This window comes from Pipra filicauda, unplaced genomic scaffold, assembly GCF_003945595.2.
Source record: "Pipra filicauda isolate LSUMZ 115617 unplaced genomic scaffold, ASM394559v2 scaffold992_size40682_pilon, whole genome shotgun sequence".
In the NCBI taxonomy this organism is placed as follows: Eukaryota; Metazoa; Chordata; class Aves; order Passeriformes; family Pipridae; genus Pipra; species Pipra filicauda.
In genome coordinates this window covers 18,025-40,676 of record NW_024105189.1, presented here as the reverse complement: position 1 = coordinate 40,676, position 22,652 = coordinate 18,025, and the positions used below count along the sequence as shown (strand labels likewise).

The following is a 22,652-nucleotide window of genomic DNA, read 5'->3' as shown; positions in this document are numbered from 1 at the left end:
CCTCAGCCAATCCGAGCGCGCCCAAAAAGCCCCAAAAAGGACCCGCCCGGCTGGTTTTGGGGCTGTCAGCAGCTGTCCGGCGCTGGGCATGGAGCGTGTGCGGGGAGCTGGGGCCGTGCTGGCGGTGCTGGTGGTGCTGGGAGCCCCCCCGGCTGCGGGCGAGGAGCTGTCGGGTGAGCGGGGGGGGCGGACAGGGGGGTGGGGTGGGAAAGGGGGGTAAAGAGGGGAGAAAAGAGGGGTTGGGAGCCCCAAAAGTGAGTGCGAGGCGGGTTGGAAGGCCCAGAGTGAGTGGGAGGGGGGTGGGAGCCCTAAAGTGAGGTTGGGGGGTCTGGAGATTGTGGGGCCGGTGGGAAAGGGGTGGGAGAGGGGGGCAAGGGGGTGTGGGAGATCAGGCAGAGGGGTGCCATGGGGGTCCCTGGGGGTCCCTTCAGCCCTGGAGGGGTTCCCTGGGACTCTGGGGGGGTCGGATCCGCATTGAGGGAGTCCCCAACCACCTTGTCCATCCTGGGGGACCGATGGGGGGGTTCGCCCCCAGCCAAGAGCCGGTACTGGGGCGTCCGTGGGGCAGAGGGGGGTGGGAAAGGGGGGTCCGGGGTGGCCCCCTGAGCTCCAACCCTGCTGGAGTGGAATAGGGCCTGAGGGGCAGGGGGGGTACGGGGCACCCCCTACCCCGTGTCCTGCACACACAGGGGTGTTCCAGCTGATGACAAACCACGAGTGTCACTTCATCAACGGCACCGAGCGGGTGAGGTTCGTCGAGAGGCACATCTACAACCGGGAACAGTTCCTGCACTTCGACAGCGATGTGGGGGTCTATGTGGGGGACACCCCACGTGGGGAGACCCTGGCCAGGCACTTCAACAGTAAACGGGAATGGCTGGAGTACAAACGCTCTGCGGTGGACAGGTACTGCCGGTACAACTACAAGGCTGATGCTCCGTTCACCGTGGAGAGGAGAGGTGAGTGTGGGTCACAGTGGGTCCCCTCGGGCCCTGCCCTGGGAATGACCCTGGAGCCCCTCAAACCGTCCCTGGGAATCACCCCAGACCCCTCAGCCCTCCCTCTGCCATTCCCCATGCCCTTTGGCCCCCTCCCAGTTCTTCCCAGTCCACTCCAGTCTCTCCCAGTTTCCCCCAGTTTCTCCCAGTGCACTCCAGTTCATCCCAGTCCATCCCAGTCTCTCCCAGTGCCGCCCCCCGCGTCTCCACCCCACTGGGGCCACCGAGCTCACGCCCCTCAGCCAATCCCAGCGCGTCTCTCTGATGACGCTCCAGTTGCCAGGCAGACCCAAACCAAAGACTTCCCTCACCACGACTCAGCCTCCAAGGCCCGAGCGCTTCCTTCCCAGTCCACCCCAGTCCCTCTCACTCCACTCCCAGACCCTCACAGTCCATTCCAAGACCCTCTCAGTCCATTCCCAGTCGTTCTCACTTCACTCCCACATCTCCCAACTCTCTCCCCAGTGCCCCCCCAGCCAATCCCTTTCTCCCCCACTCTATTCCCAGTCCCTCCCACTGCCATCCCAGTCCCTCCCACTCCCATCCCAATCCCTACTAATGTCCTACAAGCCCTCTTCCCTCCCTCCCAGTGCCCCCCAGCTCAGCCCAGTGTCTCCCCCGTCCCTCCCAGTGCCCCCCAGCGTGTCCATCTCGCTGGTGCCGTCGAGTTCCCAGCCCGGCCCCGGCCGCCTGCTCTGCTCCGGGATGGATTTCTACCCTGCGCCGGTGCAGGTGAGGTGGTTCCAGGATGGGCAGGAGCTGCCGGAGCACGTGGTGGCCACCGACGTGGTCCCCACCGGGGACTGGAGCTGCCAGGTGCTGGTGCTGCTGGAAATCCCCCCCCGGCGCGGGGTCACCTACAGCTGCCAGGTGGAGCACGTCAGCCTGGAGCACCCCCTCAGCCGGCACTGGGGTACGGCCCGGCCCCCCCAGCACCGGGGGGGCAACTGGGGGCGACCGGGAGGGAGTTTGGTGGGTGCTGGGGGTGATGGGAGGGGGGTTGGAGAGTCCTCAAGGGGCCGGGAGGGGCCGGGTGGGATCCCTGGCGGGGCTGGGAAGGGACTGGCAGGAGGTTTGAGGGACCCCCGGGTGGGCTGGGGGAGAGCGGGCCGGGCTCTGTGGGGTGCCGGGGGGTGCGTGGGAGGAGGTTTTGGGGGTGCTGACCCCCCCGGCTCCCCCCAGAGATGCCACCGGACACCGTCCGCAGCAAGATCCTGGTGGGGGTCGGGGGCTTCGTCTTGGGCTTGGTCTTCCTGGCGCTGGGGCTCGGCTTCTACCTGCGGGAGAAGGTAAAGGGGGGTCCCCGGGGGTCGTGTCCCTCCCTTTGCTCTCCCACAGCCTCTGGGCCCCCCCTGCCCCCCCAGCCCCTTTGCTCTCACCCCCTTTTCTCTCCCCACAGAGCTCCTGAGCCGCCGGCGGCCGCAGCCCCTCCCCATGGCCTCGGGCCCAGCCGGGACCCCCCAAACCCTGCGCTCATTTGGGGGGGTTGCCTGTCCCCCCCTTCCCTGCTTTTCTTCTCACCCCACCCAGCTGTTCCCAGTGTTCCCAGTAAAGCTTCTCAGTGCTCTGCAGTCCTGCTCACTGGAGAGAAGGGGCTGGGGGTGACTTGGGGGGAAACCGCGGGGGGAGCAGAGTTTGAGAGGGGCAGAACCGGCCCCAGGATGGATCGGGAATGGGGAACCCCCTGAGTCCTCCACGTGTCACCCTGTTCTTGGGGGGTTTTGTGGGGGCATCTGCACCCCAACAGGGCACCCAGCGGACCCCAAGAGGTGCCAGGACCCACGTAAACCCTGTAAAAGAGGTGCTGGGAATCCCAAATTCAGTGAGAGGGGAGTGGGATCCCCAAAAGTGGACGGGGCCGGGGCAGGACTGAGGAGTGGGGAATGATGGGAAAGGGGTGGGAGAGGTCAGAAAGGTGGGGAAAAGGAGGATGTGGGACATCAGCCCATCCCCAGCTCCCCGCACACAGTGAAACTTCCCAGTTCTCTGCACTCCTGGTGACTGGGGAGAAGTGGGGGGGCTTCAAAAATCCTGGGAACTGGAGGGTTTGGACACTCCCTGACCCCGAAATATGACAAAAGAGGGATGTGGACACTCCTAGATTCCAGAAATCCTGGGAACAGGGGGGGTTTGGACACGCTCAGACATTCAAAATCCTGGGAACAGGGGGGGTTTGGACACTCTCAGAACTACAAAATCCTGGAGAAAGGGGGTTTAGGCATATCTAGACCCTAAAAATCCTGTGAATGAGGGGTCTGGACACTCCCAGAGTCAAAAAAATCATAGGAACAGGGGGGCTGGGAACATTCAGACCCCAAAAATCTTGGGAACACGTGGATATGGGCTCTCCTAGACCCTTAAAATACCAGAAACTGGGTGGGTTGGGGCACTCCCAGAGCCCAAAATATTGGAAAAGAGAGGCTTGGGCACTCCCAGACTACAGAAATCCTGGGAACAGGGGCTTTGGGACACACCCAGACCCTCAAAATCCTAAGAACAGGGGGGTTTGGGACACGTCAGCCCCTCAAAAACTCCAGAATAGGGGGGTTGGGAACATTGACACCTTAAAACTCCTTAGAACAGGGGCATTTGGGCAATGTCATCCTCCCAATAACCCAGGAACAGGGGGGTTTGCCATCTCCCAGCCCCAAGAAATCCTGGAAAGAGAGGTTTAGGTACTCCCAGACCCCAACTTTTTGAGGAGGGAGGGGTTGGGGGGTCCTGGAAAGGCACTGGGAGGGGACTGGGAGAGACTGGGAGAGACTGGGAGGTGCTAGAAGGGACTGATGGCACTGGTCCCTGTCACTGGTGGCATTGGTGTCACTGGTGTCACTGGTCCCTGTAACTGATCCCACTGGTCCGACTGTTCTCACAGGTGTCACTGGTCTTACTGGTGTCATTGGTGTCACTGGTGTCTCTGGTCCCTGTAACTGATCCCATTGGTGTCACTGGTCTCCCTGGTGTCACTGGTCACAACTCTGGGGGTCTCTGGACAGTCCCTGGGGGTCCCCGGGGGATGCTCAAACGGCGCCGTGAGACTCCCAAAATCCAAGACAGACAAAGATTCCTCTCAGACCAAAAGTGCCAGGACAGAAATCTCCTCCTGGACACGGAGTCCGTGTCCCCCTGTTCCCCCTCGCCCCCAGCCCCTTTTCTCTCCCCCCCTTTCCTCTCCCCCCCTTTTCTCTCCCCGCCGGCGGCCGCAGCCCCTCCCCGTGGCCTCGGACCCAGTCGGGACCCGCCCCCGATCCCACCGGCCCTCAGCCAATCCCAAAGCGCCCACGCCGCCCGCGCCCAATCCCAGCGCGCCGCGCTGATGACTCATCAGTCGCCGGGAAGAACAGGCTCCAACAGGGCCCGAAACCGTCCCCAGGCTTTGCCCTCAGCCAATCAGAGAGCGCCCAAAAGCCCCCAAAAAGGACCCGCCCGGCTGGTTTTGGGCTGTCAGCAGCTGTCCGGCGCTGGGCATGGAGCGTGTGCGGGGAGCTGGGGCCGTGCTGGTGGTGCTGGTGGTGCTGGGAGCCCCCCCGGCTGCGGGCGAGGAGCTGTCAGGTGAGCGGGGGGGTGGGAAAGGGGGGGAAAGAGGGGAGAAAAGAGGGGGTGGGAGCCCCAAAAAAGTGAGTGCGAGGGGGTTTGGAAGGCCCGGAGTGAGTGGGAGGGGGAGTGGGAGCCCCAAAGTGAGGGCGGGGGGGTCTGGGGATTGTGGGGTCGGTGGGAAAGGGGTGGGAGAGGGGGGCAAGGGGGTGTGGGAGAGCTGGCAGAGGGGTGCCCTGGGGGTCCCTGGGTGTCCCTTGAGCCCTGGAGCGGTTCCCTGGGGCTCTAGGGGGATCGGATCGACATTGTGGGGGTCCCCAACCCCCCTGTCCACCCCGGGGGGCCGATGGGGGCGTTCCCCCCTACAAAGAGCCGGTGCTGGGGTGTCCGTGGGGCAGAGGGGATGGGAAAGGGGGGTCCGGGTTGGCCCCCTGAGCTCCCAGCCTGCTGTGGGGGGCTGGGGGATGATGGGGGGGACGGGGCACCCCCTGACCCGTGTCCTGCACACACAGGGGTGTTCCAGGAGATGGTAAAGTACGAGTGTCACTTCATCAACGGCACCGAGCGGGTGAGGTACGTGGTGAGGGTCATCTACAACCGGGAGCAGTTCGTGCACTTCGACAGCGATGTGGGGGTGTTTGTCGGGGACACCCCGTTTGGGGAGAAGGTTGCCAGGTACTGGAACAGCGACCCAGAATTCATGGAGAGCAAACGGTCTGCGGTGGACTGGCTCTGCCGGCACAACTACGGGGTGTACACTCTGCCTGCCGTGGAGAGGAGAGGTGAGCATGGGGCAGAGCGGGTCCCCTCGGGCCCTGCCCCGGGAATGACCCTGGAGCCCCTCAAACCCTCCCTGTGCCCATCCCGTGGCCTCTTTCGCCCTCCTAGTTCTTCCCAGTTTACTCCAGTCTGTCCCGGTCCATCCCAGTGTCTCCCAGTGCCCCCCCGCGTCTCCATGCGTTCATGTCATCGAGCTCCCGCCAGTCAGCCAATGAGAGTACGCCTCTCTATGACTCGCCTTTTTTCGAGGCGTCTTCCCGGCGACTGATGAGTCATCAGCGCGGCGCGCTGGGATTGGGCGCGGGCGGCGTGGGCGCTTTGGGATTGGCTGAGGGCCGTTGGGGGCCCCCGCGGCAGCCCCGGGGCTGGGGGGTTCGGGGGGGTCCGTGGGGGAGGGGGAAGCTCAGGTGAACCCAAAAATGGGCATCCAGGGAGAGCAGAGAATTGGGAAGCTTTACTGGGAACATCGGGAGCAGTCGGTTGGTGTCAGAACAAAAGCAGGTATAGGGGGACACACGACCCCCCCAAAATCAGCGCGGGGATGAATTGGGGGGTTCAGGCTGGGCCCCCTCATCCCTCTGAGGACCCTCTAAATCCCTTCTCAGCCTTTCCATTTTCCCACAAAGCCACTCCCATACCCAAAAGGCTCCCACAAAACTCCCTCCCAGTTGCCCCCAGGACTCCCCAAAGCCCCTCTCAGCCCTCCCAACACCCACCAACCTCTTCTCAGCCTCTCCATTCCCTCCCAGACCCTTTCCCTTACCCCCCAAACTCCCTCCCAGTTCCCCCCACGGCCCCCAGAGCCCCTCACCCCCCTCCCAGTGTGCCCCCGGTGCTGGGGGGGCCGGGCCGTACCCCAGTCCCGGCTGAGGGGGTGCTCCAGGCTGACGTGCTCCACCCGGCACCGGGGGGGATTTCCAGCATCCCCAGCACCTGGTAGGTCCAGTCCCCGTTGCCTCAAGAGAGTGCAGAGGAAAAGACTCCAGGCCAGGGGAGTGGATGAGATGAGATAAAGAGAGCAGGTCCTGTAGTGGAGCCTCAGGCCAGGGGAACACACACGACGGGCACCCCCAGGCAGTGGCTCTGGGATTTTAGAACAAGGTCCATCCAACCCCAGATCTCTCCACCCCCCACTTCTGCCCCATTCTGCCCCCGACACACCCCTTTGGGAATTGGGCTTGGGCTCTTTGGGACCCCTTCTTCCTCAGCTTCATCTTCTTCGCAGCTCCCACAGTCCTTGGAGCTCCTCCCGAGTTCTGGGCTTGAAGGTGGCTGTGTCTGTGTGATGTCTTCTGGTCCAGGCTTTTCTACAATTCTGCCTTGAAAAGAAGACTAAACACGCTAACGGGATTTAGAGGGGTTGATATGGGATGGGGTAACAGGGTTGGGGATGTGCAAACATTATGCTACAGGGTAAGGGATAGAATGCAGCTCCCTTAAAATCAACAATCACTACACCACTACTTCTAAAATCTACCAAAGTTAAAAATTCCAAAAAGCTCTGAGGCATCACACCTCTTCTTTTACAGTTCTATCACAACTTTTTATAAGTCAATCATATTATATTATAGAGCTCCATTTCTATGTTGTTAGGTACACCTTTTATATACTTTTATATAACTTTTATAAACTTTTTAATGTATTAATAAAATCCCAGAGATCTTGCTTGGAACTCCCCGCATCCAGGGACCGAGAGGATCTCCCTGAATAACTTTCAGTGGGCACTGGAATCCTCAGGATCCTGGAACCCCTGGAGCATCAACAGCTTTGTCCCTCCAAAGGGGTCCCAATTTGTTTCCAATGGTTCAGGAATACAAAATAACCCAAATACCAGTTTCCAAAACCAAATCAACTTATAAGTCCAGAAATCACAAGTTAATATCCAAAATAGCAGAAAGGATTTCTTCAAGATTCTTTCTTTGCAACCTGAAGTACCCATCATACAAAAGAAACCAAATACCTGTTTCCAAAACCAAATAAACCAAATACCAGTTCCAGAACCAAATAAACCAATGAGTCCAGACTCCCAAATTAATATCCAAAATCATGGCTGGGCTGCATGAACGAAGATTTGGGAAGGGCTCTGCCCACATTTGCTACAAGCACACTGGTGGTTAAAGAGGCCAATACGAGATAGACACGTCCAGTTGCAAAAGGCAGAGCAGAAAGACTCCTTGGATGGGATCGACAGGACACGGTTCTTTCTGCGTTGTCTTTTCTCTTCGATGGTGATCCTGCTGCGTTCTCAAAGGAAGCAGCAGCGTTAGAGATGGGGTGTCTCCAGACCTCCCGACTGGAGGCCAGAGTAGACCAGTGATGAAGATCAATGTGGCCAAGGCTGAGATGTTGTTTCAGGCAGTCCTTGTATCTCCTCTTCGGGGCTCCTCTCTTGCGGCAGCCGGTGGCAAGTTCACCACAGAGCACGATCTTAGGGAGGGGGTGGTTGGTCCTTCATCCTGGAGACGTGCCCTGCCCAGCACAGCTGTGTTCTCAGCAACGTGGCCTCAATACTTGTGACTGCTGCCTGTTCTAGAACAGATGGATTGGTCACATCATCTGACCAGTGGATGTTTAGGATTGTACGGAGGCAGCGTTGATGGAAGCGTTCCAGGAGTCGCAGGTGGTGGCTGTAGATGACCCATGATTCGGACCCATATGAGAGAGTAGACAGCACAATGGCTCTGTAAACACTGATCTTTGTGCTTTTCTTCAGGTGTTTATTTTGCCAAACTCTTTTATGGAGTTTTTGGAAAGCATTATATGCCTTTGCTAACCTGTTGTCCATCTCTCCGTCAATCTCACCATCCGAGGAGATGAGGCTCCCTAGGTAATTAAACTGCTGGACTGATTTGAGCTCTGACTGGCCAATGGTGATATGGGGATGATGGGAGACTTCCTGAGGTGCAGGTTGATGGAGAACTTCTGTCTTCTTTAAGCTGACTTCCAGCCCAAAGAGCTCAGCAGCCTCAGCAAAGCAGGATGTTAAACGCTGCAGAGCTGCTTCTGTGTGGGCGACGAGGGCGGCGTCATCAGCATAAAGCAGCTCCCGGACAAGATGGTTTAAGGTCTTGGTGTGGGCCTTCAGTCCCCTTAGGTTGAAAAGGCTTCCATCAGTACGGTATCGGATGTAGATCCCGTCCTGATCTGGTGTATGAACTGGTACAAGGAGTCGGCGTCATGTCTCCTCATGTGCCAGTTCAGGGAGGCCTTTTGGCGGCACGTGAAGCCGCAGATCTCACACCTGGGAAACGGGGATGGGATGGGGCTCAGGAAACAGGGATGGGCTGGGATGGGGCTCAGGAAACAGGGGGGGCTCAGGAAACAGGGATAGAGAGGGATGGGGCTCAGGAAACACAGGGAGCAGCAAGGACTTAGACTTACTGGGATGGTGGGATGGGACTGGGACTCACTGGGAGGGGCAGGAATGGGTCTGGGACTCACTGGGATGATGGGGTGGGACTGGGACTCACTGGGATGGTGGGAATGACTCACTGGGAAGGGCAGGGATGGGACTGGGACTCACTGGAGTGGCTTCTCCCCGGTGTGGATGCGTGGATGCGCCGGTGGATGAGGAGGTTGCTGCTGGTGCGGAAGGAGCGGGCGCAGAACTCGCAGATGAAATCCCGCTGGTCTGGGGGGGAAAAGGTACCGGGATCAGATCCCCCTGGAAGGAACTGGGATCCCTCTGAAATGTCCTGGGATCCCTCTGGAATGTCCCCCTCACCGCTGTGCAGCTTCTGGTGCTCCTTGAGGTGCTTCTTGAAGTTGAAGGATTTGCCGCAGGAGGACTCGGGGCAGGTGAAGGTTTTCTGGTGAACGTGCTGGTACTTCTGGTGGTGCTGCAGGATCAGGAAAAACCCTCCTCAGATCCCAAATCCCGGCCCCAGGGGGGCCCAGGGTGGGGTTTGGGTGGTTCTGAGTGGTTTTCGGTGGGTTTTGGGGGAGTTTGGGTGGTTTGGGCAGTTTTTGAGTGGTTTCGGACGGGGTTTGGGCGGGTTTGGGGCGGGTTTTGGCTGATTTTTGGTAGTTTTGGGGGGGATTTGGGTGGGTTTGGGTGGAATTTGAGTGGTTTTGGGTGGGTTTCAGGCAGGTTTGAGGGTCTCACGTTCAGGTACTGGCGGTTGGAGAAGATTTTCCCGCAGCCCTCGAAGTCGCAGAGGAGGATCTCGCACTTCGCCGCCTTCCTGGAAAAACCAAAAACCAGGAAAACCCTTCCCAGGGCAGGGCTGGAAAACCTTTGGGATGCCCCTCTGGCTCCCTCCTCCACCCTCCTCACCCCTTTTCCCTCTTTTCCTTCTCCCCTTGGAGCTGCTCCCTCTTTCCCCCCCCCTAAAACCTTCCCTGGAGCTGCTCCTCATCCTCCCCACGGGTTGGGAAGAGCCCCGGGAGCTCCTCCAGCCCCTTCCCTTCCCCTTTTTTTGGGTACCTGATCCTTTTGGGGCCGATCTGAGCCTCCTCCTCGTCCTTCCCCTGCGTCCTCCTCCGGCACCTGCAACGGGAAAAACCTGGATGAGTCCCCTCCTTGTCCCCTCATTGTCCCACCAGGAAATTCCCAAGGAAATCCCACTTTAAATCCATCAGTTCTCTCTTTTTCCCCTCCCATTTTTCCCCCATCCCTTGGGAGCAGGAGGCACTGGAACAAACACACGGCTCAGGAGTTGAAAAGGGGGGAATAAATCCTTTATTTGTTCCCAAAAAAATCCATTCCCAAGCTTTGGCTGCAATCCCAGGATGAAGATCCCAGCCTGGATCGATCCAGAATTCATCCCCAGCTCCCCCTGGAATTGAGGTGCCCCTGGAATTGAGGGAAGAGCCGTTAAAAATGGATTAAAGGGGGTTTTTTTGGGATTTGGGTCCCAAATGGGTTTAAAAGGGTTTTTTATCAGCTCAGGGTTGACTTTACCTGGGGGAGGGAGGAGAGGAGGAACCCCCAGGATGGGCTGGAAGTTCTTGCTCTGCTCAGAAATAAGGATTTTAGCACTATTTTCCACTTCCTGGGAGAAAAATTAATGAAAATGGTTAAAAATACAATCCCTGCCCCCAAAGCTGAAGCTCAGGCTGGGCTTTGGTGGCCCCTTCCCTAAATCCCAGGGGTGACTTTGGAGATGTGGATCCTGGGATTTGGGACAGAAACCCCCCCATAAAACCCCACCAGAAGGGTGGGGAAAAACCCCCACATTTAATAATGTTTAATTTAATAATATATTTATCATATATGATTATATAAATATGTTATTATATTAATATTAATATTAATATTAATGTTATTGACATTAATATTATTAATATGCATTAATACATTAATATTAATTATACTATATCAATAGCAATATTAATATAATGTTATATTAATGATTATTAATAATATTAATAACACAATATTATTTTATTGATAATAATTACATTAATACTACAAATATATTGTATCTATAATAATTATTATTTTATTATTAATAATTATTAATATTATTAATATCATTGATACATGCTAATATATTAATATTAATGATATTGTATCAATATTAATACTAATATAATAATATTTATTAATAATTGTTAATAAGGATATTGATAATACAAATAATATTAATTTATTAATAATTATTATAGTAATAATACAAATATATTGTATAGATAATAATTCTTATTTTATTAATAATAATTATTATTATTAAAAATAATGTTATTAATAGGTGTTAATATATTAATATTAATTATATTATATCAATGTTAATACTAATAGATCAGTATTTTATTAGGAATGATTATTAATAATAATATTGATAATACAAATAATATTACTTTATTAAGATTATATTAATAATACAAATATAATATATAAATATGTTGTATTAATTAATTATAATTATTGTATTACATATTATATAATTTATATTATATATATTATTATATATTATGCAATATATATTATAATATATTATGCATATCATATATAATATATTATATAATATATATTATATAATAATTGTAAAAATCATATAAATACTATATGAATATATTATATAATATATAAATATAATATATTCAATAAAATATTTAACAATCAAAACCCACTTTTGGCCTCAGCAGGGAGGGCCCAGACCCCCACCCAGAGCTTCCCACCCCCCAAAACTGGACTTGGGAGCCCAGGGAAGAGGAAATTCCAGCCTCACCTTCCCTGGGCTCAGCTCTCCTGGAAGGTCTCTGCTCTTCCAGAGGGTCTGGAGCTGCCAGGAGAGGGAGGGGAGGGGGTTCAGCATCCAAAAACTGCCCCTCGGGGGGGGAAAAGGTTGATGGGAGCAGCAAAGGACTCACCTGGGGATGGGGCTGGGCCGAAAAAAGGGGATTTCAACCCCTTGGACGTGTTGGAAGTGCCGGAAAAAAGGGGATTTCAACCCCTTTGATGTCTTGGAAGTGTCAGAAAAAAGGGAATTTCAACCCCTTTGATGTCTTGGAAGTGTCAGAAAATCCGTGCAGGGGTGTCAGAGCTCCAGAGCAGCCCCCAGCCCAGCAGAGCCCCCTGCAGGGAGGGATTTGGGGTCATTTATAGCCCCATAACCAGGGAATTCTGAGCTGGGATCCATGGATTTGGGGCTGGGAGGGTCTTTGTCCCCATCCCCTGCCCCCCTCGGCCCCTCCTGGCTCCCCACGAGGGTCACAGGGGTTGGGGATCCCCCCCCCCAGCAAGGTCAGGGAGCCAAAAACCCTCCAAATTTGAGTGCTGGACACCCAAACCAGGCCCAGGAACACGGATCTGCCCTGTGGTGGCCAGTGGGGTCATGGGGAGGGGGGACACCCCCCCTTGGGGACACAAGGCTCGTGCCCTGCCCTCAACACCTGCCCACCTTTGGGTGGTCCCAGCGGGTCCCTCAGCATGGAGACAGAGACAGAAACCCCCCCAGATCACCCCAAAAATACTCCCCCTGTGACCACAAAAACGCTCCCCCTGTGACCCCAAAATGCTCCCCCCAGTGACCCCAAAACGCTCCCCCCATGACCCAAAAATGCTCCCCCTGTGACCCCAAAATGCTCCCCCTGTGACCCAAAAAAGCTCCTTCTGTGACCCCAAAATGCTCCCCCCGTGACCCCACAACGCTCCCCCTGTGACCCCAAAATTTTCCCCCTGTGACCCCAAAACAGGGGGATAAATGGGGTGGGTGAGGGGGTTTGGGGGGATAAATGGGGTGGGTGAGGGGGTTTGGGGGGATAAATGGGGTGGGTGAGGGGGTTGGGGGGATAAATGGGGTGGGTGAGGGGGTTGGGGGGGGCTGGGATGTTGGGGGAGTCTGGGGGGGAATGGGCTGGATGTGGTTTGGGCGTAGAAGGACTTGGGCTGGACATGGAAGGATGTGGAAGGACATGGAAAGACATGGGTTGGACATGGGTTGGACATGGGTTGGATGAGGTTGGACATGATTGGACATGGGTTGGACATGGGTTGGACATGGGTTGGACATGGGTTGGACATGGGTTGGACATGGTTAGACATGGGTTGGACATGGGTTGGACATGGTTAGATGTGGGTTGGACATGGTTAGATGTGGGTTGGACATGGGTTGGACATGGGTTGGATGGGATGGGCAAGAAGAGGAGCCCAACAGGCTCCCAGTGCCTCACTGGTCTGTACTGGGACACAGAGGAGGAGGAGCCCAACAGGCTCCCAGTGCCTCACTGGTCTGTACTGGGACACAGAGGAGGAGGAGCCCAACAGGCTCCCAGTGCCTCACTGGTCTGTACTGGGACACAGAGGAGGAGGAGCCCAACAGGCTCCCAGTGCCTCACTGGTCTGTACTGGGACCTCACCTGCCCGGGCCCGGGTGGTAGCTCTGGTCCCTCAGGTCATCACTGTAGGCCAGGTCATCTTCCTCCTCCTCCTCCTCTTCCTCCCGGTCCTTCTCCTCCTCCTCCTCCTCCTCCTCCTGGTCCTTCTCCTGCTCCTCCTCCTCCTCCTCCTGGGGCTCATTCCCAGGCTCCTTCTTGGGGCTGGAGCTGCAGGACACAGACACCAGGGGGGGTCAGCCTGGGTGGGGGCCCAGGGAGGGGCTGGATGGGGACAAAGGGGACAATCTGGGGGGGTCACCACTCACCTCCCGCCCGCTGCTGCCACGGGGGACGGCTCTGGGGGCACCTGGGGGGCTGCAAGGGGACAGGGGGGTGATGGGGGGGGACAGGGGGGAGATGGGGTGGGACAGGAGGGTGATGGGGGGGCTGAAAGGGGACAGGAGGGTAATGGAGGGGACAGGAAGGGATTGGAAGGGGACAGGAGGGTGATGGGGGGGTGGAAGGGGACAGAAGGGTGATGGGGGTGGCCATGAGAGGAAGAGGAGGAGGAGGGTGAGGATGGAGGGTGGGGAAGGGCCCCGGGTTGTCCCAACCCCTGATCCCAGTGGGACGAGCCCCCCGGAGCGTGATGGGGTTGGGGGTGCTGGTGGGTGATGGTGGGGACCCAGGGGGTACTGAGGGCACAGAGGTGACCCTGGGCAGGGGGGGGAACTCACCTGTGCCCCCAGCCCCACCGTGCCCCCCTTCCTCCTCTTCCTCTTCCTCCTCCTCCTTATCCGAGGGGTCTCCCGGCCCTGGGGGGGCTCGTGGGGGTGTCCCAGGCCCCCCAGGGCCCCCCCAGGAGAAGCGGTGCCCGGCCACGCACTCCCAGACCAGGGGGTCGGCGCTGCCCGGCGCCGGCGGCTGCATGTCGGGCACAAAGCCACACTCCTGCCCGTGCCCCTGGGACAGGAGCACCAGGCGCTGCAGGGAGGCTGGGTGGAGATGGCCTGGCTCCCCTGGATCCCCTGGGAGACACCAGAAATAGGGAAAATCCTTGAGGAAATGGGTCAGAGAGGGAGGTTTGGGGGGGCACGAATGGGGGAAATACAGAAATCTTTGAGGAAATGGTTTCGAAATAGGGGTGGGGGGGGGGGTTAAACAGGGAAAATATGGAAATTTTTGAGGGAATGGTTCCAAGATGGTGTTTTGGGGGCATAGCTGGGGGGGATCAAATAGCAAAACATGGAAATCTTTGAGGAAACGGCTCCAAAAAGGGGGTTTGGGGGGGGTCAAACAGGGAAAACACGGAAATCCTTGAGGAAATGGTTCCAAAAGGGGGTTTGGGGGAAACGTGGAAATCCTTAAGGAAATGGTTCCAAAATAGGGGTCTGGGGGGTTAAATAGCAAAATATGGAAATCCTTGAGGAAATGGTTCCAAAAGGGGGGTTTGGGAGGGTTAAACAGGGAAAACACGGAAATCTTTGAGGAAAGGGCTCCTAAATGGTGTTTTGGGGGGGTTAAACAGAGAAAACACGGAAATCCTTGAAGAAATGGTTCCAAAATGGTGGGTTTTTTTGGGGGGGAGATTCAACCTGGGAGGGCCAGGAACCCTCTCTCTGCACTGACATCCAAATGGGTGGGCAGCACCCCGATTTTGGGGAGGGGGAGGCACCCACCTGAGCTCCGGGGACCGCCGGGGTTGCTGTACCTGTGTGAATAAGGTGGGGGGGTCAGCAGGGGCAGAGCCGGCCCGACCCCAACCCTGGGTGAAGGGGGTGAATTTTGGGGGGCTCAGGGGACCCCCCCAGCGACCTGTTGAGCAGGAACTGGGCGAGCTGGGAGTGCAGGGCGAAGCCGAGCTGCTCCTTGAGGCGGCACCAGCGCTCCAGGTGCCCCCGATGCGGATCCGGCAGCGGCTCCGCCGCGCGTCCAACTCCCGCCGCCGCTGCCGCCGGACAACCTCGGGGGCTCGGGGGCGACCCCCCCGCGCCGGGGACACGGGCAGGGGCTGGGGGGGACAAGGGGAGGGGTCAGGGGGTCGGCTGGGGTGGGAGCACAGCCAGGGATCGGGGTGGACTGGGGGACAGGGAGGGGTTGGGGAGACAGGGAGAGTCAGGGTGGGTGGGCTGGGATCGCAGGGAGGGGCTGGGGGGGACAGGGAGGGGTTGGGGGGACAGGGGAGGATCAGGGGGGCTGAGGGGACGGGGGGGGTTGGGGGCACAGGGGAGGGTCAGGGGGGTGGGCTGGAAGCACGGGGAGGGGTTGGGGGGACAAAGGAGGGGCTGGATGGGGAATCAAGTGAGGAATTTGGGGTGTCCTGGCTCCGGGGGGGGGGGGGGGGGGGGGGGGGGGGTGGGGGGGGGGTGTCAGGTGAGGAATTTGGGGTGTCCTGGCTCCACGGGGGGGGGTCAGGTGAGGAATTTGGGGTGTCCTGGCTCCATTGGGGGGTGGGTCTGGGGGGGTTCAGGTGGGGCCACAAGGACACGAGAGGGGTCGGGGGGGTCACAAGAAAGGGAGGGCTGAGGGGGGGGAACCCCCGCACTGCCCCAAGCCCCACCCCAGTCCCCGCCCCCTCGCCTTGACCCTGCCCCTCGCCCCCCGATGCCACCTCCCTCTTGGCCCCGCCCCCCCACAAGCCCCGCCCCCCCACCGTTCCCCCCCCGCCCGTTCCCGCCGCCGGGCCTTAAAGCGGGGGGGGAAGCGGCGGCACAACGGCGGCGGGCGGGAGGGGAAGGGCAGGGCTTTGGGGGCTCCCTCCCGCTCCCGCCGCCCCCTCCCCGTCCCCCCCGACCTCCTCCGCCGCTCCGCGCTCCATCCCGCGCCGAGGGGGCCCCACCCCGGGCCGTGCCCCCTTTAAGAGCCGCCGGACGTGCCCCCCCCCCTCACGCCGCTGAGGGACCCCGCCAAGACGGCGGAGGCCCCGCCCACTGCGCGCGGGAAGGGCGCGGGGAACGCTGGGAGGTGTAGTCCCGCGCGGGGCATGATGGGAAACTCCCCGTGGGGATGAGGGGGGGACACGGGAGAGGTCGGGGGGCAAGGGGGGGGGACCCAGGGACACGGGTGGACACGGGAGACGCGGGGGGTCACGGGGAGACACGAGGGGACACGGAATACGGGAGAACACAGGGGGGACACGGGAGGGGGCGAGGGGGCCACGGGGAGACACGGGAGAGGAGGGGGGACATGGAGGAACACAGGAGAGGAGGGGGGACACGGAGGAACACAGGAGAGGAGGGGGGACATGGAGGAACACAGGAGAGGAGGGGGGACATGGAGGAACAAGGAGAGGAGGGGGGACATGGAGGAACACAGGAGAGGAGGGGGGATACAGAGGAACACAGGAGAGGAGGGGGGATACAGAGGAGTACAGGAGAGGAGGGGGGATACAGAGGAATACAGGGACACGGGGGGACCCAGAGGAACACGGGACGGGGCTGTTACGGGAGTACATCCAGGTCCCAAAGGGCATCGAAACCCCAAACACAGCCCCGTACGAGGGGGGAGCAGAGCCACTGCTGGGGGCACGGGGGGGGGGGGTGGGGGCAGAGGATCCTTTATCCCCCGTGCGCACCTCCAAGGTGGGCAGCAAAGTCCCGTTTTTTTAGGGCTGCAACTGGCCGGGGAGCCCTCGTGTACTCCTCAGACCCGGCCTCCTCCGCGGAGGATGTGCCGTCCCGTAACCGCCCCGTCCCGTGTCCCCCTGGGTCACCCCCGTGTCCCTGTGTTCCTCCGTGTCCCCCCGCGTCTTCTGCGTCCCCCCCGGTGTCCTCCCATGTTCCTTGGGTCTCCACGTATTCCTGCGTTCCTCGGCGACAATATCTCCTCTGCCTCGTCCCTGCCCTCCTCGGCAACATTTTCGCGTCTGCCTTGACCCTGCCCTCCTCAGCGACAGTCTCTCCTCTGCCTCGTCCCCGCCCCCGGGACAATCTCTCCTCTGCCTCGTCCCCGCCTTCCTCGGCAACATTTTCGTGTCCTCTGCCTCGTCACTGCCTCCTCAGCGACAATCTCTCCTCTGCCTCGTCCCTACCTTCCTCGACGTTTTCGGGTCTGCCTTGTCCCCGCCCTCCTCGGCAACATTTTCGCGTTTGCCTCGTCCCTGCCCTCCTCAGCGACAATCTCTCCTCTGCCTCGTCCCCAACACGACGAACAGCGCCCTGATGGCTGCACAGCGATCGTGCCGCGCCGGGCGAGAACGCGAACGACGAACATTGCCGTGCTCGCCTGCACAGCGATCAGAGCGCCCCGGGCGAGAAGGAGAACGAACCGCGCCCGGCTGCCCGGCGATCGGAGCGCCCCGGGCTTTCTTCCTACGCTCCTCTCATTGGCCGGAGCTGGTCAGCGCGTCATGTTGCACCCGCCCCCGTGTGCCTGAAATGCCCCGGCACCGAAACGCAGGTGTGCAAACGCGGGGAATCGTCGGCGGAGAAGAAGGAAAAGGAGAAAGAGGAGGAGAAGAAGGAGAAGGAGAGCGCGTGTTGTCCAGGCGCAGGTGGGAACCGCTCGGTGCTGCCGGGGCTCGGGGAGCGGGAGGGGGTGAAAAGGGGGGTCTGGAGGGTTCGCCTTGCCCTGGGCGGGGAGTGCTGGCGGTGCTGGGGAGGGGGCTCTGGCGAGCACTGGAGGTGAAGAGTTTGGAGCGTTGGCCCCCGGTGGCTCTCACCGGGTCTCAGCGCCGGCCCCGCGCAGCCCGATCGCTCATCGCGCCGCATCGGCCGCGGGGTCGGGGAGAGGGGAGCGGGGGGAGCCACCGATCGGGCCGGCGGGGCTGTCCCTGTACCCAACCGTGCGCCCCCGTCGGGGATCGTCCCGGTGCCTCCCGGTCGGACAGAGTTGGCTGCCCCGTCCCCGGGAGTGTTCCCGGCCAGGTGGGACCGGGCTTGGAGCCACCGGGGCTGCTGCGAGGTGTCCGGGGCAGCGGGGGGATGGGATGGGCTTGAAGGTCCCTCCCATCCCAAACCATTCTTGGATTGAATGACAGATGCGATCCTGCCATGCCGGGGCTGGAGCCACCGCGCTGCTGCTTTTCTTTCCGGTCCCCGGCACAGTTTACAAGCAGTGACTCATTAGTCCAGGCAGGAGCCGCTGGGCGCAGTCCCTCTCTGGACTGTTCTCTACCTATTCTCTACAGTCTGACACAATGCTCTGGGGAACGGCCCTACACGTGTGGGGAGTGTGGGAAGAGCTTCAGTGACAGCTCCACCCTGATCCAACACCGGCACATCCACAGTGGGGAGGGCCCTACAAGTGCTTGGAATGTGGGGAGAGGTTTCAGACCAGCTCAGATGTCCTCAGGCATGAGCAGACACACACAGGGGAGAGGCACTGACTGCGGGAAGGGCTTCAAGCAGAACTCCGGTCTTGTCAAGCACCAGCACATCCACACCGGAGAGAGACCCTGCAAGTGTGGGGAGTGTGGGAAGAGCTTCTCCAGGAGCTCTGCCTTGACCTCACACCAATGGACCCACCCATTATCCTGAGGATGTGGGGAGCCCCTCTGACCCCCTGCTGTGCCCCCTCCAGGCCATCCTGCACTAGGAGGGGCACATGGACTGTGGGGGCCTCTGGGGGTCCCTGTTTACCTGGGGGGGGGGGGTCCCTGTGGGTCTGGGAGTGTCCCTGTGGGTCTCTGTGGATTCGGAGGGGTCCCCGGGGGTCCCTCTGACCCCTCCATGCCCCCCCCCCGGCCATCCTGCCCCAGGAGGGGCATGGGGGCTCTGGGGGGTCACTGTGAGTCTGGGGAGGTCCCTGTAGGTCTGTGTGTATCTGGGGGAGCCTAGGGGGTCCCTGAGGATTTGAGGTCCACCCTCTGACCCCCCGTCTCCCCCCCAGGCCATCCTGCACCAGGAGGGGCACGTGGATGACACTCTGACCCTCACCCACTCCCAGCACCAGGAGTCGCAGGTTCCTGGTCGCAGGAACACAAGGCAAACATCTGTAGTGGTGTTAAATCTGCACTCAAAGAGGTTTTTTTCTCCCCTAGCAATGCCTCAGGTTCAAGATGGGGCTTGTCCCGGTCAGGAAGGTGCCTCTTCTAACTGGAATGGTGAGAATGCAGAGGAGTCCCTGAGTCTCCGGGATGGAACAGAAAACAGGAATATACACAAAACGATCCTTGGGAAATGTCAGGGTGAGTGCAGGGCCACCTGTGGCCTGTAGGGAGGGGACAGTGTTGCCAACAGAGGACGGGGATGGCAGGTGTGAGGCTGCTCCAGGGGTCTGGAAGAGGCCTCTCACCCCGTCAGTGGCTGGTGCCGACACTTCTGGCTGCTCTGGTGTTGGCTGGGGGGATGTGAGGGCTGGGCCTGCTCAGGACAGCCCCATCCTCACGGCCACTGTCTCTTTCCAGCTCTAGTCAATTGGTTCAGTTCCTGCCGAGGGCTGACTGTGCTCCTGTGTGTGATCCTGGTTTTAGTGGTGGCTGTGATTGTGCTGGCAGGTAAGGGAGGAGCAGCTACCTCACCCAACCCCTCTGCACAGGGCTGGGGTCCATGCTCTGTGTGGAGGGGAATCCTCAAATTCTTTGTCTCCCTTTGTCTCTCCAGTTGCACTTAAGTTTTCACAGCGTGTGGCTTGTCCTGAGGCCTGGGAGCAGCACAACAGCGTCTGTTACTACCTCTTGAGGGATGGGAGGACCTGGGAGCAGGCTCAGAATCGGTGCTCCGAGCTCGGGGCCTCCCTGGCCGTGCTCAGCGACAAGGCAATGGTGAGTGAGGGGCTCTGGGGGGTGTTTGGGGGGCAGAGGAGAGGCTGAGGGAGGTTCCTAGCCCGGGGCAGCTCTCACTGCCCGTTCCTCTCTCCCTCCCAGGACCACCTCCTCTCTCCCTCCCCGGACCACGTCTTCCGCCTCAATGGCAACCTGGATTACTGGCTCGGGCTGCGGAGACGGGGCGAGAGGTTTCAGTGGGTGGACGGCAGCAGCTACAACTCCTCGTGAGTCCCGGGGGGACGGGCAGGGGATGGGGGGGATGAGACTGCTGGGACTGTCCCTCCTGGGCAGCGCTTGTCTCCTCATCTGCTGGGGGGAATGGGCAGAGACGACCTGTCCTGTTAACAGCCCTGCCCTGTAACAGCGCTGTCTCTGCTCCTCATTGCAGGCTGGAGGTCCTTGGCAATTCAGAGTGTGTGTACCTGGCGGACCATAAACTCAGGAGTGAGGACTGTTCAACAGAGCGGGCGTATCTCTGCAGCAAACCCCAACCTCACCTGTAATGGAAGTGAGGGAGAAAGGACCTTCTCCATCCTGAAGACTCACAGCTTTCCTTCTTCCACTAGCCCAGGGATGTCCTTCCACAGATGAACATTTGCTTTGTGACACATCTCAGCACAACCTCAGGAACCTCAGTGCCTTTTGTCATTGTCACCTCAGTAGCTGGTCTCAAGGAGGTGAACCTGCAGGGACATGATGTGGAAGTGGACGTGTGCCTTTGTGGACTAGGGGTTTCTTTCTCCAGAAGTCTTCCTCATTCTCTATTTATATTTACTTTATATTTATACTCTAACAGTTTACACTACTTGCACTGTATTCAAGCACTAGAGTGCCTGAATGTGCTCATGTAAAGTATTTTTCCATTGCTGAACGCTACTTGAATCAATGAATGTGAACCTGGGATGTCCTGATTGTGGCCTCAGCAGAGTTACTGTATCAGTGCTGCCGCTGTGCTTCTCTCTTCTTCTCCTTTTTTACTCATTTGTATTAAAGTTTGTACGACCCCACTGCTGTCCCTCACGTCCTGGTCAGCACCAACAGCCCCTTCCCTTCCTGTGTTCCATCCCAGGGAAAACACAGCCCGGGGGACCTCATTTCCCTCCCTTGCCCCCCAGCAGGTACTGGGAGGCACTGGGGAGCATCAGGGAGCATTAGAGGGCACAGGGGGGGACTGGGAAAAGACTGGTGGGCACTGGGGAACACTGGATCTGGGCTGGGAGGCACTAGGGAGTATTGGTGGGCACTTGGAGGGCACCAGGGCACGCTGGGAGGATCTGGGGGATACTGGGAGGCACTGGGGGTTATTAGGAAGGGCACGTACCTCCACCAGCACAGCTCACAACCTCATAAGGGCACACAAGCTTCTGCCCCACTAAAATGATTAGGGCAAGCCTTTCACTCCCTACTTTTCCTGAGCCACCTACACACAGTCCCAGGGGTATTCCCGGGGAGATTCGCTCACCCACGACCCTCCGAGCAGGACTGTCCCACCCGCCCTCCTGCCGGTCCGGGGACCCCCCAGCCCGCCAGGCCCCCTCCGCCTCCCCCAAATTGGACTGGCAAAAAGCTCTGTGTGGTCCGAAGTCCCTCCTCTCCTCTCGCCCGGTGCCGCAGCCGCCACCACCCCCTCGGTGTGAGGGGGCCGTCCGGGGAACGGCTCCTGTTACACCCGCCCGCCAGCACTGAACGGCAGGTACCCAAACGCGGGGAAGCGGCGGCGGAGAAGAAGGAGAAGGAGAAAGAGAAGAAGAAGGAGAAAGAGAAGGGAGAAAGAGAAGGAGAAGGAGAAGGAGAAGGAGAAGGAGAAGGAGAAGGAGAAGGAGAAGGAGAAGGAGAAGGAGAAGAAGAAGGGAGAAGGGAGAAGGAGAGCGCGTGTGGTCCAGGCGCAGGTGGGATGCGCTCGGTGCTGCCGGGGCTCGGGGAGCGGGAGGGGGCAAAAAGGGGGGTCTGGAGGGTTCGCCTTGCCCTGGGTGGAGAGTGTGTGCTGGGAGCCGGGCTCTGGCCGCCCGCCCCGGCGGAGGGCGGGACCGCCCTCTCCCGCCACGAGGTGCGGTCCAGGGGCAAGTGGGATCCGCTCGGTCCTGCCGGGGCTCCGGGAGCGGGAGGGGGCGAAAAGGGGGGTCTGGAGGGTTCGCCTTGCCCTGAGTGGAGAGTGTCGGCGGTTCTGGGGAGGGGGCTCTGGCGGGCGCTGGGGGTGAAGTGTTTCGATCGGTGGCCCCCGGTGGCTCTCACCGGGTCTCAGCGCCGGCCCCGCGTAGCCCGATCGCTCATCGCGCCGCATGCCTGGGTCAGCGCCGTGTCCCCGTGTTCCTCCTCGTCCCCCCGCCCCTCCCGTGTTCCTCCCGTGTTGCGACCCACCGGCAGAGGCAGCCGGCGGCGTTGGTGACAAGGGGCGGAGCCGGGCGGGGAGGGCGGGGGGGGCGCGGGCGGTCCAGGCGCAGGTGGGATCCGCTCGTTGCTGCGGGGGCTCGGGGAGCGGGAGGGGGCGAAAAAGGGGGTCTGGTGGGTTCGCCTTGCCCTGGGCCGGGGGGTACTGGCGGTGCGGGCGCTGGAGGTGAAGAGTTTGGAGCGTTGGCCCCCGGTGGCTCTCACCGGGTCTCAGCGCCGGCCCCGCGCAGCCCGATCGCTCATCGCGCCGCATCGGCCGCGGGGGCGGGGAGCGGGGAGCGGGGGGAGCCACCGATCGGGCCGGCGGGGCTGTCCCTGTACCCAACCGTGCGCCCCCGTCGGGGATCGTCCCGGTGCCTCCCGGTCGGACAGAGTTGGCTGCCCCGTCCCCGGGAGTGTTCCCGGCCAGGTGGGACCGGGCTTGGAGCCACCGGAGCTGCTGCGAGGTGTCCGGGGCAGCGGGGGGATGGGATGGGCTTGAAGGT

At 59.5% G+C, this 22,652-nt stretch overlaps 3 protein-coding genes across 3 annotated transcripts; 2 read left to right on the top strand and 1 right to left on the bottom strand.

The window, feature by feature from the left end:
* The first annotated feature begins 12 nt into the window (after positions 1-12).
* LOC114003855 (class II histocompatibility antigen, B-L beta chain-like) lies at positions 13-2,432 on the top strand. Its single transcript, XM_027751210.2, has 5 exons — positions 13-173; positions 690-959; positions 1,630-1,911; positions 2,181-2,287; positions 2,398-2,432. Exons 1-5 carry the CDS (start codon positions 89-91, stop codon positions 2,404-2,406), a joined length of 753 nt encoding a protein of 250 aa, XP_027607011.2. The 5' UTR covers positions 13-88; the 3' UTR covers positions 2,407-2,432.
* A 5,932-nt stretch (positions 2,433-8,364) lies between these two features.
* Positions 8,365-17,782, bottom strand: LOC114003861 (zinc finger protein 692-like). The gene is given in 12 exon segments (XM_039378076.1): positions 8,365-8,553; positions 8,836-8,870; positions 8,873-8,943; positions 9,037-9,151; positions 9,418-9,496; positions 9,739-9,801; positions 13,400-13,448; positions 13,847-14,101; positions 14,753-14,784; positions 14,889-14,973; positions 14,976-15,084; positions 17,462-17,782. Coding segments are annotated over 12 exon segments (1,365 nt in total). The 3' UTR covers positions 8,365-8,402.
* On the top strand, positions 17,223-20,777 carry LOC114003860 (early activation antigen CD69-like). The gene is made up of 6 exons (XM_027751215.2): positions 17,223-17,565; positions 19,054-19,200; positions 19,420-19,509; positions 19,616-19,776; positions 19,879-20,003; positions 20,168-20,777. The coding sequence occupies exons 2-6, from the start codon at positions 19,056-19,058 to the stop codon at positions 20,280-20,282; spliced, it is 636 nt and encodes a 211-aa protein (XP_027607016.2). The 5' UTR covers positions 17,223-17,565; positions 19,054-19,055; the 3' UTR covers positions 20,283-20,777.
* Positions 20,778-22,652: the final 1,875 nt, after the last annotated feature.